General features: G+C 38.2%; 1 protein-coding gene across 5 annotated transcripts in view; it reads right to left on the bottom strand.

Annotated features, from left to right (window-relative positions):
* Positions 1 to 18,315, bottom strand: part of TRPC7 (transient receptor potential cation channel subfamily C member 7) — a 65,488-nt gene that overhangs the window by 23,794 nt on the left and 23,379 nt on the right. For all 5 annotated transcript variants that reach the window (XM_085236846.1, XM_085236847.1, XM_085236848.1 and 2 more), the window contains exons 3-5: positions 16,916 to 17,098; positions 4,471 to 4,635; positions 626 to 842 (exon numbers count right to left, since the gene is read on the bottom strand). In XM_085236846.1, the coding sequence (XP_085092972.1) occupies positions 626 to 842; positions 4,471 to 4,635; positions 16,916 to 17,098 (565 nt within the window). The remainder of the gene's footprint in view (positions 1 to 625; positions 843 to 4,470; positions 4,636 to 16,915; positions 17,099 to 18,315) is intronic.

The following is an 18,315-nucleotide window of genomic DNA, read 5'->3' as shown; positions in this document are numbered from 1 at the left end:
AATCTGAGCTTTATAAATTTTAGGCAACTTCATTTCTTTTTTAAAAAGTTATCTCACCAGTAGAAGTTTCATACTACGAACTTGATGAAATCCAGCTCTTATTTATCCAACAACTTTCATCACTTGATCTCAGAGTTCTTTTCCAAGAAGCAAACAGCAACATACACGCATTTTACAGATGAGGTAACTGAGGTCCCGTGAGTTATAACAGGATGCCATAGCAAGGTAATAAAAGAGACTGGTTGTTCATGTCCCAAAGGACACACTTTTTTCCCACTCAGAGAAGCTGTAAGTTACTGTGACTGCACAGAATACTACATTCTTTAAGATTCAGTGATTAAAGAAACCACAGCAAACACACACCTTCCGGAAATTACCCCCAAAAATGGAAAAAACAGCAAAGTTGGAATTTGCTGAGAATCACTCAATGTTTTCAAAACCAGAATAAAAGTCTTTTCTGATTATGTTTTAATCAATCAGAATACCTTAATCAGCTTGAAATTTAACTTCACCTTTTTTAAAAAATTATTCCCCCTTCCCCCTCTTTGGGATATCCCTGCCTTCCATGCTATGTTAGTTAAGTTTAATTTCCCTCAAGGACTTTAAATTATTTGTTTTTGCTTACCCAATACCCACTTCATGATCAGCAATTCTGTCCACGAGAACTGAGTTGTTTTGACTCTAAATATTTGTTTGGGATGATCTGTGATGGTTTCGTTGGGAAGATTTTTTACTCCTTCAAACCGATCTGAAGCATTCACTACTAACAGTCCAAGGAAGATTGTGAAAGAAACAGCGTGTGCCACAAACTTCATGAAAGGACTTCGGAGGGTCCGTCCCAACTGAAATGAAACACGCAAGATAAGATTTTTGCTCTCTTCTGTGCATGTCAGTATCATTTCTCCCATTCACCCATGTATATTATCTAACCCTTCTGACTATGTAGTAAGCAGAAAATGAAATTAAACCTATCGGTGTGCCTACTTCTCCTCTTCTGTACAACATCCTAAGCAGTAATATATTAGAATCTTTTATTAATTTTGAATTTTTGATTCATTAACAATGTGTAGGAAATGTCATTTCATTTAAAGATTCCTCTGTAATAGTCTTCATATACCTTTATATGAAAGTCTTCTCTTAAAATTAGCACAAAATCTGCAGATTCACCCCCTAGAACATATGGATTTACCCTAATACAATAAGTCAAGAATAAGCGCAGCAATGATCTGAGCCAAAACCTCTCCATTACAACCAGTATTTCTTCTATTCTTTAAAAAAAAGCTTTTTTCCTAATCAGTTTAAATAACACTTTTTTCATTTTTTGTGGCCTAAGCAGCCATTATTCCAGGAAGATGTCAATATACAGCAGTGCAAGTGCCATGCTGTACATAGGCTTTCCAGAACAACCTCAAAGCACACGGGGTTTTTTTTTTGCAGTGTATTACACACTGATTCATTTCCCTCGATGACAGGACATCCTCAGAATTTTCTTAATATCTACCTTCTTGATCATAACACCTCATAAGAAACGTGGAAAAGGACTAAAGTAAGAAATTCTTTGTTTTCTTATTTAGCTCCAGCAACAGCCTTGGTTAAAGACCTTTTCAAAGGAATGCAAGTCTCTTACTATTGCAGCAAAAGGACTCTTTAAAAGCAGGGCTATTCAGGTCTAACAGAAACATAAATTGAGCCTTTTTCTTCTTGAAATTTTAAAGTGTCAAAACCAGGATATTCCGTTCTGTCAATACCATAAATTATTGGAAAATTTGTATGTTTCTAAGTACCAGAAAGTCTTTCTAACACAACCTATTTTATTCAAGAGGTCTAATTAACAAGTTTACTTCTTACCAAGGTACATAAGAATGTGTTTAGGAAAGTGAATATTGCCCTGACTCAAAGTCCAAGTTTCCTTACTTTTTGCTAGGAATGTTATGGCAGATGTAGGAGGTCTTCTGATTAAATGAAATGTATTAAAAACAATCCCAACGCTGATGACAATGGTTCACTCTGCTGCAAAACCTTGTGTGGTGCGTGCTAGCTCTCAGCAGGTATTTATGGCAGACATTGACTAGATTCACACTTGTAGCAGACCACCTTATTTTTCCAGTGCAGATGTCCCATACAGTAGCAACCTCAATTATTTCCTTATGTGATCAGCCTGGGAGAGCTTAGAGATCAAATTTTAACAACTGCGAGAGCCATTCTCAGTAGATTTTAAGCGCATTTGCTGCCTATGCATGGCCCATTCCCACTCTCAGTTCACTAAAATAGAAGAAGCACTTTCTTCTGAAGCCTGAATTGTTTCTGAAAAATTAGATATTTTCTCCTGTCTACAGAAACTCAAAAAAATAGAGACTTGAGATTAAAGCAATTCCTCCACTCAGCATAATGCATTATGACATTAACAGTATCGCAGTGCATGGAAAAGATATCTTAAACTCAAGGTGTGTCATTCTTGAATGTATCAACTTCTTTACTAAATCAAAATTTCATCTTACTTCAGATGCAGACTGCAGGGAAATGCCTGACTGCTGCTGTTAGGATGACAGAAATGCTGACAGTGTGCCAATACAAAGCTTCATTCTTAAGAGAATATCTCATTTCATGACTTGAAATCTTATCTGCATCATAGGAAAATAATAAAGCCTACAGACATGTGAAAAAGGAAGTATATGAAGGGTGAGAGTGAAGCAGTTTTCCAAATGCAAATTAATCTTAAGTCTATGAGATAGGAACTAATAAAGATAGAAACTGCAAAAAAGAAAAGGTCTTCACTATTTTCAGTACTATGCTCATAGCAGAAGCATGACACGTGTTGTAGAAAATACAGCTTAACTGCAGAGAAAAACATCCAGAGAAAACCAAAAACTGCGTTGTTCTGATTGATGGAAAACCATTTGTTGAAAGACAGTTCCTGAAATAACTTCCAATTTGATTTTAGGACAGAAGGCTAGATACTCTCTTTCAGAAAAACAAACAAACAAACAAAAAAAAACCACTACAAAAACAGGACATTGAAAAATGTGAATGCACAAAAGATATTGTGTAACAAAAAAAATCACAAAAAAAAAAGACAAGAGGAAAATTTTGCTGTTCCATATTTCAATTTTTTTTTTTTAATTTTAAGTTTTAATATGCCTACCTCATGAAATTGAAAACCAAATGCCTTTCTCAGTTATTTCTTCTTTTTCCTGCAATTTAGTTCAAGGTTTTGAGTGAGTTTTTGCACTGTTGGTTTTATGTTTTTCATTTAAATTCTTTGCTTATTTCTAGTCTAACCTTTTTCCCCACCTACTGATGTATTCAAACACAAAGCCTGTAGTTCTGGGAATACACCAAAAACATTGCTGTTGGCTGGCGTGCCAGCTCTCAGCACATTCAACAGAGGTGAAGGAAATTAAACAGCTTCATAAATCCCTGCTAGACTGAGTTCTGACACAAAGGAGTCATCATTACCTCCATGTGATTTCCCACTGTCACCTAACCCAAACCAACCAAGTTCAGCCCTGGTTTCGTATGTACTTCTCCATGGGAAACTCTGGAGTCCTATCCAGTACTCATAAAATCTATGGGCTCACGTGTTGATACCTATCTCGACAAAATGAAGTTGCATTCTCAAGCACTCTAAGAGAAAGTACTTGTTTAGTAGGACACTAAGCCTTAAAAATGTTTTATCATCTTGGATGCCCTGGAATCTAATTTTACTTACAGATAAATCTTTTAAATTACGGTGTTTCCTTAACATCCACCCACAGATCTATAATTTCTTGGGCTTGGCAAATTTAGACAATTCCTTGCTGGATTTTTAAATGAAACATGAGAAGCTGCTTTCAAGACAGAGTAAATTACCAATGTCAGGGGTCATTTCTATCAGACTTAAGTACCTTTGATAATCCTCTTGCTGAGAACACTCTACCTTGTAAGGGATGATGTTGCTGAACGTGAAATGAATTTCTCCCTTGCCACCTCTTTTTCCTTCAGTAAGAGTAGTGAAAAAAGCTATTTATCAGTCAGCCACATGTCTATTTATCTCCACTCATTTGAGCAGTCTCCCTCAGGATGGAAGTCTGCTTACAGAGCTCAAGCTTGTACACAGGCCAGTGGTTGGCACTAATCCTGTGACCTCTAAGCCTTGGCAAAACACTCCTGCTCCACTGGATGAGCCGAGACAGAGCACAGCCATATTTAGGAATATGGAAATTTTCCAAATTTCATCATCTTTTCCTTCAAAATCATAAAGATTGCTTGATTAATTATAGCCTTCTCTGCAACCCTAAGCTGTCCTCTGTGTCTTGCCAAGTTCAGGTACATGTGCCACAATAATGCTTCTCTAACTGAAAATACAAGATTAGAAAGAAGGAGAAAAGGGAAGAAAGGAGTCCAGAAGAAGCGAGGAACTTACAACAAGTAAGTAGAGAAAAAGGAGTCTAACTATCAGAATAAACAACGTGAACCATTGGAAGTCCTTACCTTGCTGCAGGGAGCAATCCAGTAGGCTATGGCAAGGAAGGGCAGGCCTATGGAAACCCCAAAGACAGCCAGGAACTTCACAGCTATGGATTGCTGTCGTAAGCCTGAGAGGTTTTCATACCACATGGTGAGCAGCTGCTGCTGGCAGTTAGGGTGAGCTACAAACTGTAAGAGAAACAGAAAAAGGAGTATTAGCAGCATCGTCTGAAGAGAATGAGATTTCTGGCAAGCAATCTGCTGAACACATCCAACAAAAAAACATAGGACATGTCTTTGTCATCCAACATAGCTTTTGGAGTCAAAAAACAGAACTGCAAACTAACCTCCCCAAGTCCCCATGTACTGGCAGAATGAGTTTCAGTCCTGGTCTTCTCTCTAGATAAAAGTTTTGTCAGACTGTCTAGCCCAAAACCAAAACTGTAACTAGCATTACAGTGAGCAGTAAGGACAGAGCATCTTTTTAGGGGTCAGGGTCTGTAGCTCAGACAGTCCAAGCTGAGATACAGAAAAGAAGCAGAGAGGTACTTTGATACCAGAAGCTGAAAAAAACTCTGATAAATGGCTAAAGCCATAGTAGGCCATTGAAGGAGTAGCTCAACACAGCACCGGTGTAGTACTGTTTATATTCGTTCCATACTGACCCAAAGTGAAACATTCTGCATGGTTCTCCTGTAAGCTATAAGAGTTCTGGCTGGTATTTTGCAGTGAGCAACTTTAAATGCTTTATCTCAGATTATCTTTCAAAAATGATGGCTCATTCTTTACTGATCAGAGAAACGACAAATTTAGAAGCAGAAGGAAGCGCTCTGGAACAGAAAGTACATATTTTGTATCTTACAACTGAGGTTCTTCAGTTTACTGTTCAGGGGAAAAAGAAAAGGAGAACAGCAGACAAGTGAAAAGGGCAATTTCTTAATGGTTTAAAAGAAAAAATAAATCACAGCATCACCGGATCCCACAGAAGAGCTTTATTATAAAAGATTGAACTTCTTTATTTCATATTGTTCACCAGAGTGATTGAATTTAGCATGTGACTGTTTTTAATAACAAAGAGAGATAATTAAAAGGCAAAATAACTGAAAGATGAAAAATAGATATGTGGCTAATTGCATTCAGATAACTGAACGTTTCATTTATGGGTTTGGTAGGTGACTAAATATGCTGAGAAGAGAAAGGCATAACCCTCCACTATTTCAAAAAGCAGAATTTTCTGGAGGTAGGCGGAGGGAGAAAGGAGAGAGAGAGAGAGGAGAAAAGCAGACGCTACAAGTTCCTACTGTGCTTTCATCTTCATTGTCTTTGACAAAATGATCACATCAAAAATACAATGGACCTTTTTCTAGACGATGGTATAATAACAAAATGGTTACTGTGATTTTTAATGACCACTTCATTGCTGGCACGGAGTGAAATATAGTAGCATGGTAATTGGGATGGCTGTGGAGTAGTGCAATTCCATCTTTAACAGCACATTAGCAACTATTTAAAACACACTTCAGATGAATTAGGCTTTGGGGCAGTGGGGAGGCTACATTTCTTGAAAAGAGAAAGAAAAGGAAAATTATCTTTTGTAACTAAACCTTTCAGGGTGAAGGAATCTGACAGGTACTTTTAACCTCTTCCATCTTGAGGAAGATTTCCGAGAAATATTAACAATTTGCTATGCTTTCAAGTTGTTTCTCCCTCCCAGAAGAAGATTTTGCAAAAGATATAAGTCATCAGTCCTAATCATACAAACACTTAGAGTTTAAGGTTAAGCTAATAACAGTTCTACTGCACAGGCTGATTGTCTTTCTGGCAAACAGCCGAAAACCATAGAAGGAACTGATTCCCCTCATAGGTTTTTTTGTTTTTGTTTTTTGTTTTTTCCTTTTTTAGATGGGATGAAATCAACATCAGCTTTAATGGCTCATGGAAAGGAAAGATGCAGTGGTAGACATGCAGACTTCTGCAACAACAGGACGAAGCACCAGCCAGGCTTCCAGGCTTCCTCCCACCCATCATCATTCACCATATTAGGAGAATTGATTCAAAGTAGGAGAATTGATTCAAAGAGTTTCAGTTGCCCTTGGCAATCAGGCAGTCAAAGACTTCTGCTGGTTGGCATTTCAGAGAATTCACAAGACATTTTAATACGTTCATTGTTTCACTCTGTCTGGGAACAGCTAGAATGAAAATACAGATACGAGGAAATGGAGAAGGGATTGCCATAAAGCCAAATTCATGGGAATTTTGTACAAGACAATAAAGATTGACAGTGTGCCATAAAGTTTTGATGGTAACCATCTTAGTCTGATTCTTACAAAAATGAAGAAAAAAATCAGAATAAGATAAGAGTATGAATGGATTTTGATCTGTTATTTGCTTACAAAAAGCAGTACAGTTTTTCATTACATAAACTTTGTCATATATTAATGAAATACACAGCAACCATTGGACAACATCAGCCTTCTCTCAACCCAAAACATCAGATCTTAGATTCTCAAAGACATGGAAGAGCCATTTAACTTTCTCTTTTCTCAGAGAATAGCCACAGACATCAAATTAGATATTACACTGATATTTTGCTTAGCATTATAAACACAGAAAATGCTTTGCAATGTTTCTACATTCAGAAATGGCTGCAACAGCTTTTCTGATCCCATGCCACATACAGACCAATAGATGGTTGTGGTTTTTCCTTACGCCATGCATATTTTATTATTAAATCGTACAAACAGTACTTCTCTCTAGCCTATGGGTTACATGTATATTTTTAAGTTAAAAAGGCTTAAAAAAAAAAAAAAAAATCACTCGCCAGCATGAAGAAACTATTTAAATAATGAAGTGGCATTTTTGAGGGCTTCTAAAAGACAACAGTATTGACAGCTCCAAAAGTGATTCGTGCTACAGGGGAGTAAACTCTCAGTGAAAGTTGACTTTAAATAAAATATGGAAAACAACACCCTTAAAACCTTTGGTGAGAATTGAAAGAGTCCAAAAGAAAGGGATGTTTCAGAGATCACTCTAGATAGTGCACTGGACAGCAATTTTCCACATTGCTGCCTGAGCTACAACAGCTCATTCTTGTATCTTATTACATATATGCATTGTGAAAAGGCATAGGAGATTCAGGTTGGATATTTGAAAAAAAATTCTTCTCAGGAGTTGTAGTGCAGTGGCACAGGCTGCCCAGGGAGCAGGACATCACTGGAGGTGCCTGGAGGTATTCCAGAACCACAGAGATGTGGCACTTGTGGACATGGCCAGTGGGCATGGTGGGATGGGTTGGACTTTGGGATCTCAGAGATCTTTTCCAATCTCAATGACTCTATGATTCTGTGTACTGTTTAAGATATGCCCAGGTGACAGAGAAGCAGGAAATTCCTAAGAGTGCCAGCCAACAGTCAAACAGAAAAAAGCTGTAAATCTATCAGCAAGAATACAAGAATTTATGGTAGGATTGGCAAAAGGCAAAAATTGGCTTTAAATGATTGGGGTTAATCACACATTACAAAAGCTTGTAGCTTTTCATCATTGCAATAATTCTAATTTGCTTATGAGCACAGAAATCCACCATCAGTGGAAAGAAATTAAACACTCAGATAGTCTTACATTCTTTTGCTCATGCACATGGCACAAAACAGCCAAAGGGTGAGACGTAGGAAGAAAGAACTCATCAGTAAGGCAGCGCAAACAGTTCACAAACAGCACACCAGAACTAACAGCACAAACCAGCAACTTCAATGTCCTGTTACACAGAGAACACTCCTTCACATTTCCTCCAGCTCAACCCTTCACTGTAAGCTCTGATACTGGCAAGCATCACCAATTAAATCTGCAATTCAGAGGAGCAGGTGTGTTTAACCAGTGAGTGAATGCTGGAGGAGCCACACCAACAGACTCTCAGGAGAACAGCTGTAATGTCTGCAGGCACTGTGAGAGGCAGGGATGAGCCATTCTCCTTCTGATCATCCAACTGCACTCATGACCTTCACATTACCTTTTTTGTGTTATTAAACATTTGTATTTTGAGATAGGGAATGTTTGCAGAAGAAATGAACTGCAACTAGCAGGCTCTGCTTATGCTGCATAATGCTTTGGGTGCTGGAGGTCCTCATAAAAGCACCAAAAGGATTCTGATAATCCACTGGAGTCAGTTATCACCCTGCCCCTCTGAAGCACATGGGAAAACGATGTGAGCACCTTGTGGTGCCTGCACATGGCTGCTCTATTGCTGGAGCTGTTTGCAGAGGAGCCCAGCTGGGTGAGATCAACCTTTTGTATTTTATACTACTTCTCATTTTTGAAGCTCCCTTGGACAGTATGAACCTCCTGGGGACTAGGAGCCTAGAAAAGATATTTGGGTTTGTAGTGAATACGATGTACTTGACCTGAAAAGCACTTTTTCAACAAAAATCCTGGAAAAAATTTTTGAGAAATATTTGAAAAGTTTTTGATCTGGCAAAAAGACCCCTCCACTTACAGAGCTGTTTCACCAATGCAGAACAGGGCATGAAGTAACTGAGACAAAATTACTGAAGCTTGCTAGGAAACACACAGTTGAAGAAAATGCCAGTATAGACACACAGAAACCTTCTCTTCACGTTTCACTCTGTGTCCTCTGAATCTCAAAGTGCACAAACAGTGCTTTGTTTTGAAGAAATTGTTATGAGAGACCTTAAAGCTGGACAGGACATATTAATTTCATAATCCAGAGCGGGGAAAAAGAATTTGCTTTTTCCAACCATTGTGCTGCTAAATTACAAAAAATTAAGTTGTCAGAGGGTAAATGGTGGGATCTTCATTGGCCTTATTGGGCCTGATAAAGTAAGCAAAGCTGTAAGAAGTTTAAGAAAGATTGGAAATTACTTGGACTCAAATCATTGTCATCTTATTTATTCATTACAAATAACAAATGAAGTTCCAATCTAAAAATCCATGCTAAGGGATGGCGTCCTCTTTGCCAGAGAGACACACTTCAGTTACAGCTAACTGCTAGCCATGGCCACAGGCCACATTTTTTAAAACCACTTGCACCAGAATAGCCTTACAGGGGTAAGCACATCAGCCAGTCCTAATTCCTCCACCTAAGAGCAAAAAATAATTTCAGGAGTCCCTAGCTCAACTCGGGTGAAAGAAAATTCAGCAGATGAACACCAAGGGGATCTGACCATAGGAAATCAACTCACTCTATGTGGGCTGCTGCAGATAGAACATGAAGCAAGGCAACGTCCCTGCCCTGAGGATTGCTGCAGCTTTTCCTCTCTCCTTGGGGTTCATTTGACTGTCTAATGGTATCACAAATATTCATGAGGATCTCACTCATCCTGCATATGACTTTTTTTTTTTTTTGTGACTGCCTCAGTGTATATTTAGATCTGGTATCGAGTCAAACAGGTATAAACCTTATAGTAAAGGGAGAAGGTTTTTATTTGCAGTCAGAGCCCAAATGACCTAGAACTATCAGAACAAAATAAAAATTAATTGTGCAGCTTCAGTCGCAGTTACTTAAAAGAGATACAATAAAAGTAGTCAATATGGTGTTAGTAATAAAATATGCCTTTTGGAAAACCTCTTACGTGGACCTTCTTAGCTTAGAAAACTTATTAGAGCAATTTGAGAGTGGGGAAATACCCGCTTGCATCAAATCCCAAGACATTCACATATTCCTCAATGTTATGGAAACTCAATATCTGGATCCACTTGCTGATTAACTCGAGTTACCTAATCTCAAATCCTGATTTTTAGCATTTTAAACCTTAACATAGCTACTGTTTGCAACCACACACCTTTCATGCAACTCAGTCTGCCATATAAAAACAAGCATGGCATTTGGGATAGATTTTCTGCTCTCTGCTAAATCAGCGAGCACATTAATGGGATTGGGATCTCACTTTGCAGAATTGACAAGCAGTAAAGCTAAGGCAGTGAAGGACAGACAGCCCAGTGCTGGCATAACTGCCCAAAGCACCTATGCAGTGCACAGCTACAGAAAAGGCAGCGTAGTCCCATTAGAATGAGCAATGCAAATGGAAACTGGGTTTGACTAGACACAAAATATTAAACAGACACAAAATAAAGCCAAATAAAAACAAATTAGTCTAATAGAAAACAAAAATAATGGTGGAAATAAAGCTGCCAGGACCATTTCAATTGCAATTCTCCTACTGACAGAAATAATCTTCAGTGCCGAGTGAAAAACACAAAGTTAATAATCCTTTTAGCAACCGAGAAAGATTTCATTGTTATTGTTCTCGCTTATATTTTCAATCCATGTTTTTTAAAATTAAGTGCTATTTTTGAGGTATTAAACTAGAAAATGTAGCGTTTAAAGAAATTCTTTAATTGAAACTTCTCCATAGTTTAGTTTCAATTTCACTTCCTTTATTCAAGAGCAGGTACTCTTTTTTGTGCTAAACATTTTTTTTTTCCCTAAAGAGTAATGAGTTCAGAGGTGTTTCTGAGGAATCTCCAGTTCCATATTCCAATATGCTGGATGTTTTATGAAGAGATTTGTTGCTAATGCCAAGTTTCTCATTTCACATGCATAAATAAGTCTATTTATCTGACAGGCAAATGAAGTGAAAGTCCCAGCCTCCAGCATTCCAGGTTTTTCTTATCTCTACAGAATCAGAACCACTTGGAAATCCTTATTTACCTATTCATCTGAAAGCATGCCAGAACAAAAAGCTATCAAAAAACGAATTCCCTTGGGTACCTATACAGCAAATGACAGTGGGCATAGAGTTTTAAAATGCTATAACCTCTTCTCTCGAGAGAATTAGTTAATTCTCTTCCAAATGACAAGGAAAGACTATGCTGATACAGTACTCCAATTCTAATACCTCCAACACAGAGTTTCACTCCCAGAGTTGATGGAGAGACTCTTGTAGGGTAAGTCCCCTCACCATGAAGTAGATAGTTAAAAATTATTAAATATGGATATCTACAGGCATGTGACAAGAATACTGCATGGAAGAGATGCATCTTGGGTCACTACTCATGGAAATGCTCAAATTGGAAGATTTTAAAAATGCCTTCAATTTGAAATACTGAATCATCTTCTTTTCTTGGGAGTTTGTACTCATCCCCATCTGACTTTCTGTCCCAAAGACATCAGCAGGTCAACTGCCTGTGGGGAGATAAATGAAGCCAAAATTGGGGGCGCATAAGGTCAGGTTTATAGCACACAATATTAATTGTTCTTTTTCAACAGAATTTTAATATTAATAAAGGTAATTTTTAAATCCTTTTATCTATGATGGAAACACATGCAAAAGATTTGATGCGTTCCTCTGCTCTCTCATCAATGTCTTCATGGACATCTAAGACCCTGTGGCACTTCGCAAATGAAAATAATTAAGTCTGCATATTACTGTAAATTGGGAATATTGCAAACACCACTCAAGGCTCAAATGAATCATATCTCCATCCTGAGAGGATGAATTTATGGGCAGGAAATAACAAAATGAGATTCATCCTGGGAAAGAAATTAAAACATCTGGGCAAATGGATATCATCAGAGCCACAGATTTAGTGGGAGGAAGGAACCTTGCTAATGAAATAGTCAGAGACATAAAAATTGTTTCCGTAAGGAAGGAAAGTAACTCCTTCCCTATCACTTAACAAAAAAAATCTGTAAAACACCAGTAAAAATACAGGGAAAATTACATGGATAAGAGTAAGAGTCCAGAATGACCAAGGTATTTCTACTGTCACGTAAAAACAAAATCTCCTTTTTACAGTTTCAGCTGGCCCTGGTGATGGAGACAAGAGACACTCCTCCTCCCTCCGCTATGGCCCCAACCATCAGTGAATGACTTCAATTAGCTATTCCTCAAATTCAGTAGTTGGGGAAAAAAAAAAATGACCAGAGTTAAACAAAAGAAAAACAAGAAGCCAACTTCCTGAAAACGTTTTTTAAGAGAAGTTCTCCTCCCCCAGAGACCTCACATTCGGATGTTAAAACACAGCCTTGCCCTGCTTAAACCATTATCTGTGCACGCTGTGACTACAGGGATAGAGAAGTTTAGGATTTATCCCATGGGAAAATCCAAACCTTCATGCTGTTTCAAAGAGGGTGAAAGAGCCATGAGGAAGATCTCCCATGACCTTGACAGCAAGGGCTGATTCTTTTGCCTGTTCCACGGATGCAGCCACTGGGTCCCATGCAATAGCAAGGAGCTCCCTGGACTGCAGTTGGCATACAAGCACAGCACAGGGCAAAACTGCATCCTCATAGCAAATGAATGGGAAACTGAGGTTGTTGCAGCAGTTGACAAGAGCTGTGACCAATGCAGGAAAAAAGTTATAATCTAATATAGCCATGAGTATTCTGCTTGGAGCATCCTCCATATGTTAATTATTAATAATACATTTATGAGAAAAGTTCCTGTTCCAGTTCTCCATTAAATAGGATTTACACAGCCATCTGGTGTTCTGTTTAACTCTTATTAATTTTTTTTTTAAAACTCAGTTTGTGTGTCTTACTGTTAATCTAATTAAAACTCGTGAAAGAGAGGGGTGCTCTGGCTTTGTGAGTTATGAAATGAGCTCCTAACCGAGAAAACAGAGAGGGGCATTCAAGGTTTGCAATTAAAAGAATACAGCAGCAGTGATTATACACATTGAGAAAGAAGGGAACGAATGTCACTTCTTACAGAGAAGCAACAGCTTTACATCTAAAGGTAAGTGTCAAAATGTAACTCTCCTGCCAATACTAAAGGGTGATTAAAAAAGGGCAGAGCAGCGTGGAGAAAAATGAGAACAGGAAATAGGAAGAGTTCTCTAAGGGTGATAGACACTACTCAAATGCTCTTGTTGTGGTACACCAAGAAAAGGTGCATTTCCTCACTGCTGGAGGTCTGAGGGAAGAATTCAAAGGAGAGCTGCCTCAGTGAAAATGACACCCTGGATGAATTAGAAATAAAGTCAAATATAAATATGGTACAGTTTTTCCCTATATTTCCAATGTCTGATAGGGATTGTTCAATTGTTTAAAGAAAATTGACTCTCCGGCAGTTTCCCATCCAAGAAATTGAAGTTAACCCTTATATCTTGGAAGCATGCTACTAATCAGCTACAGAGATACAGAATGGCTCACTGCTTCAGGGCAGATGAACTCTTAAAATATCAAAGCTCTTCTGGAGTACACCAAGTGTGGGGACAAGTAACCTGGTTCTGACAGAGCCCATGTGAGAAAGCACGGAGGAGAAACTGGTACAGTCACTGGGATCAGTTATTTTATTTCCCTGGAAGAGCACTTCAATTTAGACTGCCCAGCCCTCTGCTGTGCCACAACGGGGCTCCACTGCTCCCAGCCTTCCTCCTCCCTTTGATGGAGCAGTAAGAATCCAGACCTTTACTGGGGTTCACATGTAAAACCCAGCTAGGTTATACCAGGAGGTAACAAAAATAAGTTTACAACAATTCCATGACATCTGCTAGAAATCCTTTTCTTGACAAGCACCCAGGGCTTTATAAATGCTTCAACATTTGAAAACCGTTTACTTCGCTCTTGACCAACTGTTCCTATTGTAACAGACACTGTAATAGTTTTTCAAGGAATCACGAATCATTAAGATATTTAATTTGAAGGGAGCGATATCCCCCGTGAACTTGAACAGAGGGTGTTTGAGTGCAGTTTTCCAAGAATTTCTGGGTACAAAGTGATAGTTTAGTTCTTTAAGGTAGAGTTGTAATACAGTTCTTAGAGGATGCTTTATAAATGACTGCAATTTTAGCCTTTTTCCTTGCTGTGAAATACCTGCAAGCAGAATGTCTTAATTATTCACTACCCCTGCATATAAAATACCTCAGTTGTGTATGGAGACCTAGACTTGTTTTCTTGGCAGTCCGTTATATATACACTAAGAGCTTCTCTTTCAGGAAAAATAAAGAGAACAAAGAGATAAGGCCCTGAAATCTAAAATCTTTGGTGTTTTCTTGAATGAGTTTCCATTTCATCTGAGGTTTTGTAAATAAAAAGGGGGGAGGAAAAAAAAGGAAAGAGAACAGGATTCCGATCAATACATCAGTGCATAGGAAGAGCATTCAGAACAAAACCTGCTGAAGTTACCAGCTGCAGCTGGGTAGATGATGCAAGAAGGCTTCAGTCCCTCTTTCAGGGTACCTTCAGTATGACGAGCGAACAGCTCTGGCCTCCCATCCAGCTCAAGGCTAAGCTGCCCTTGGAATGAGGGATTTTTCAAGCAGAGATATGGCCTTAAAAAAAGTGAAGTGTGAGAAAACCTGTATATCTGGCTAAAAGTAAGTGTGAGTTTGATGACTGAATTCACTCCTCTGTTGCTCTGTGTGCAGCGAAGTGCAGCCTGTACCTCCAGCAACTGTCACTTATTCAGGGGCACTACTAACAAATTAAGGATATTGTTTAATTAAGATACTGGGACGGAACAAAAATTAGCACTAATAACTTAAACAGCAAACTTTACCTTAATTGCATCCCTAAAGCTCTCATATGGGTACAAATTGAGATTAAATGGGAACTGTATCAGCAGCTGTGCAGTAAAACCACTGATATTAAATTTTCAGTATAAGTTGTTCCCTGCAAACCTTCATCAACTGAAGCCTACAGTAGACATTTAGAGTCCTAATAAGAAAGTGTGGATATAGAAGCTAATGGCAGAGAAAAATTTAAAGAAAAATAAGTTATTTCTTAAAAAACTTTGGATACAAATATTTAGTTTGGATATTAGCTTAATGAAAAACCTACAGTATTGAATCTTTACTTTTCTCTAGCCTGTTGTGAAGTTCTTGAGGATGCCTTGTTTAAAGTTCTTCTTGCTGTTCACGAGAAAGAACAAATAAAAAATTCCAGGAGTTGTCCCCCCCAGTTTAAATATCTTAATTTCTCTGGCTCATTTGGAGCTTGTGGAGCAGGAAGCAGAACTGACCATTTGAGTGCTGATGCTAATGATAAAGGTAGATGGATTTTAGTAATAGGGGCAGCAGGCACAGATGTAGTTTCTTCATCGCATTAACTTTGCAAATGTGACCTGGAATTTATAGAACCAGTTCAAGAATTTATCAGATACATATGGCAACTCGCTCTTCATCACATCCCTTTCTATTATATAATTTTCTTACAATGAGAATAGGTTTTGGAGCACAGGTTTCATATACATGAGTCTAAATGTCTCTCAGCTGAATATAAAATTTATACCTGAAACCTATTTTCTCTTAAGGAAATCATTACTGTGCTACCCTAACACAATCTCTGTTCAGCATGTGCAATAAATACCAGCTTATTATCACAAGCCACTGCCAATAACCAAAGCCATTTATCTGAACGCATCTCTGCCTCCCACAGATGAAGCTATCTTATTTTCCAGCTAGCAGTTAAAGGCTCACCTTACACACAAACACATGAAAAGGATATTCTGAGGTGTGCTAAACTGAGTCAACACAAGTAATGTTTATGTTCATATTCTGTAATTAACAGTTATCTGTGGGCAAGGAGTAGCTGTGATCCACAAAGGATACTTAGCTTTCTCAAGCATATGAAGTTATTTATAAAACAACTAACTGTATATGGCAGATCACAGATGCCTTAAATTAGTTGTCAGACATCATAAAATAACCACCTATTATAAAAATATAAGAAATTGAGGAAATATTCTCTTGAAGCAGTCTAAGCCAGGACAAACACGCTCAAAGCAGCACGATCACCAGCAGCAAATCACCTCTGAGTAATGGTTTTGGTATGTAAGAGATGACAAGTGTTCAGAAGAATAAAGGAGGAAAATAGCACAGAAAACTTCATACATTGGAAGAACTCAAGGCTCTGACCAGCTCCATAATAACTCTCAGTCTATGGGTGAGTGGGGCTTCTCCTTGGCGATGAGCTGAGTACCTTGCAGTTGAGTTCATTTTCTAAAAGAGCATCAGAGCAAATTTGGTCCCTTGTTACCAAAGCAACAGCTTCGCTAGCTGAACTTGACCCAGCTTGTGGAAAGGCACCTTACTAACCATGGGCTCAGATGCTATATACAGCATACTAGGAAACTGTACTCTGCTCCAAACCATGTGCTCCTACACAAAAGCAATTCATTTCAAATAAGAGCTCCAAGATTTTCTTCAGTTAATGGCTTTCATAACAGGAAAAGACCCTCTCTGGGCAGCAGAGTACACAGCCAAGAGGACAGCTGGAGAATGCGATGGGTGTGCAAGGGGAAATAGAGCAGATGTTAGCTCGAAAATTTGGAATGCTCTTCCAAACCCGTTGCAGGAGCTCAGTTTCTATCAATGCATATTGTAGGAAAATTAATCAGGACCACCCAGACCAGAATTTGCCAGAATCAAATTTTCCATTCAATGAATGTATTTCCATGAAGTGCTAAGACTCGAAGAACAGCCTTGGTCTCACCAAAATCTATCTCACTGATTTTCCAGGTGAATATCTAGTTGACATGCAAAGATGTATCCACCCAAACAAACAGCTTACCTTTTTGACTTCGTACTTAATCGCCAGTTTAATTCTGCTCAGACTTGGCCGATGATGCTCAGGGCACAGATGTATGTTCACATCTCCATTCAGAATTGCTTCTACTTCTTCAGTGTCTCTGCACAGGTCCAGTACCCCCACTACAAAGTCCTTGCATTGCATAGATAGCTTCCTATAGTCGTTCTAAGGAAAAAAAAAACAGAGAGACACAAGCTATTTAACTGTGCATTTGAGAGTTGGCCTCAGACTGAAACTACAACAATAAAACAGCCCGAGGGAGCAACTGTGAGCAAGGACACAACTGCAAATCATACTGTCTGGAATAGCAGTAAAGCATTCGATTTCAGCCAGCATAGAACTAGGTTTTTACAAATACATATGAACTCCTTTCCCAACTAATTAGCAAAGTTTCTACCAGCAGCATATCCTAAGTCACAATAAAACGCTCTCTGCAGAATGGATAAATAATTTGTATAGAAATACTGATTGAAGCAATTGCATGGCCTCTCCTCTGTGCATATCTTCTAGAAGAATGAAAAGATATCCAAACAAATGGGTTTGAATTTACATCTAGTTTTACCATTTATACCTTTTGCAAAAAACTCTTTAATAAATATCAAGGAGTGGCAGACCAACATCAAGCTGCAGCATCACACCCAGATGTGCTCAAATGAATTAGATAGTTGTAATACCAGTTTTAGTTTCAAATACATTACCTGGCAACATGGTTAAGCTGTTCCAAAAGAGCATCCAGAGGATAATTTCCCTCATAACACTTCTCTAAGATGTAGGACTTCAGAAACCCAACATGAAACCCAATTTACATTTATGGAAAAAGAGATAGTACGTAGCTGACTTGAGAGATGGCTAGAAGAGCAATTTCACTGCCTTAAATTGTGATTGATTTTTCACATGCTGGTACTTTAAATGAAGAAAATGCCACCATCTGAGTAAATGAAGTAAATTAGAACACAATTAATGCTACCATTAATATCCTAACAAAACGGTGATATCAAAGATTTCATGAACCAAATAGAAATAATAAGCATAAGATAAGCTCCTACTGATTTGAGAGATCTTTTCAAATTAAGTTTGATGAGTTAATTAAATTTAGCAGCTTAACTAATTAAGCAAGAAGCCAAAAAAGGAGGTAGTTAAACCTGACTTTGATGATATGATAAGAGTAACCTGACTTTGTACTATCATATTTTCTAGATTATTAATTCTAACATTTAAACATAGCAACATATTAGCCTTCCTTGTAAAGCGATGATCTCAAATAACAGTGCAAACATTAGTTAATTAGACAGCACAGCACTGATTGAAAGATGGTGTTACACTTAGAGGTTGCCAAATTTCTTTGGAAGTGGTAGGGGTGTTTTGCCCTTCAGAGCCAAGTT

The sequence above is a fragment of the Meleagris gallopavo genome, chromosome 15, assembly GCF_905368555.1.
Source record: "Meleagris gallopavo chromosome 15, MGAL_WU_HG_1.1, whole genome shotgun sequence".
Lineage (NCBI taxonomy): Eukaryota > Metazoa > Chordata > Aves > Galliformes > Phasianidae > Meleagris > Meleagris gallopavo.
This window is presented reverse-complemented; position numbering and strand designations above follow the sequence as displayed.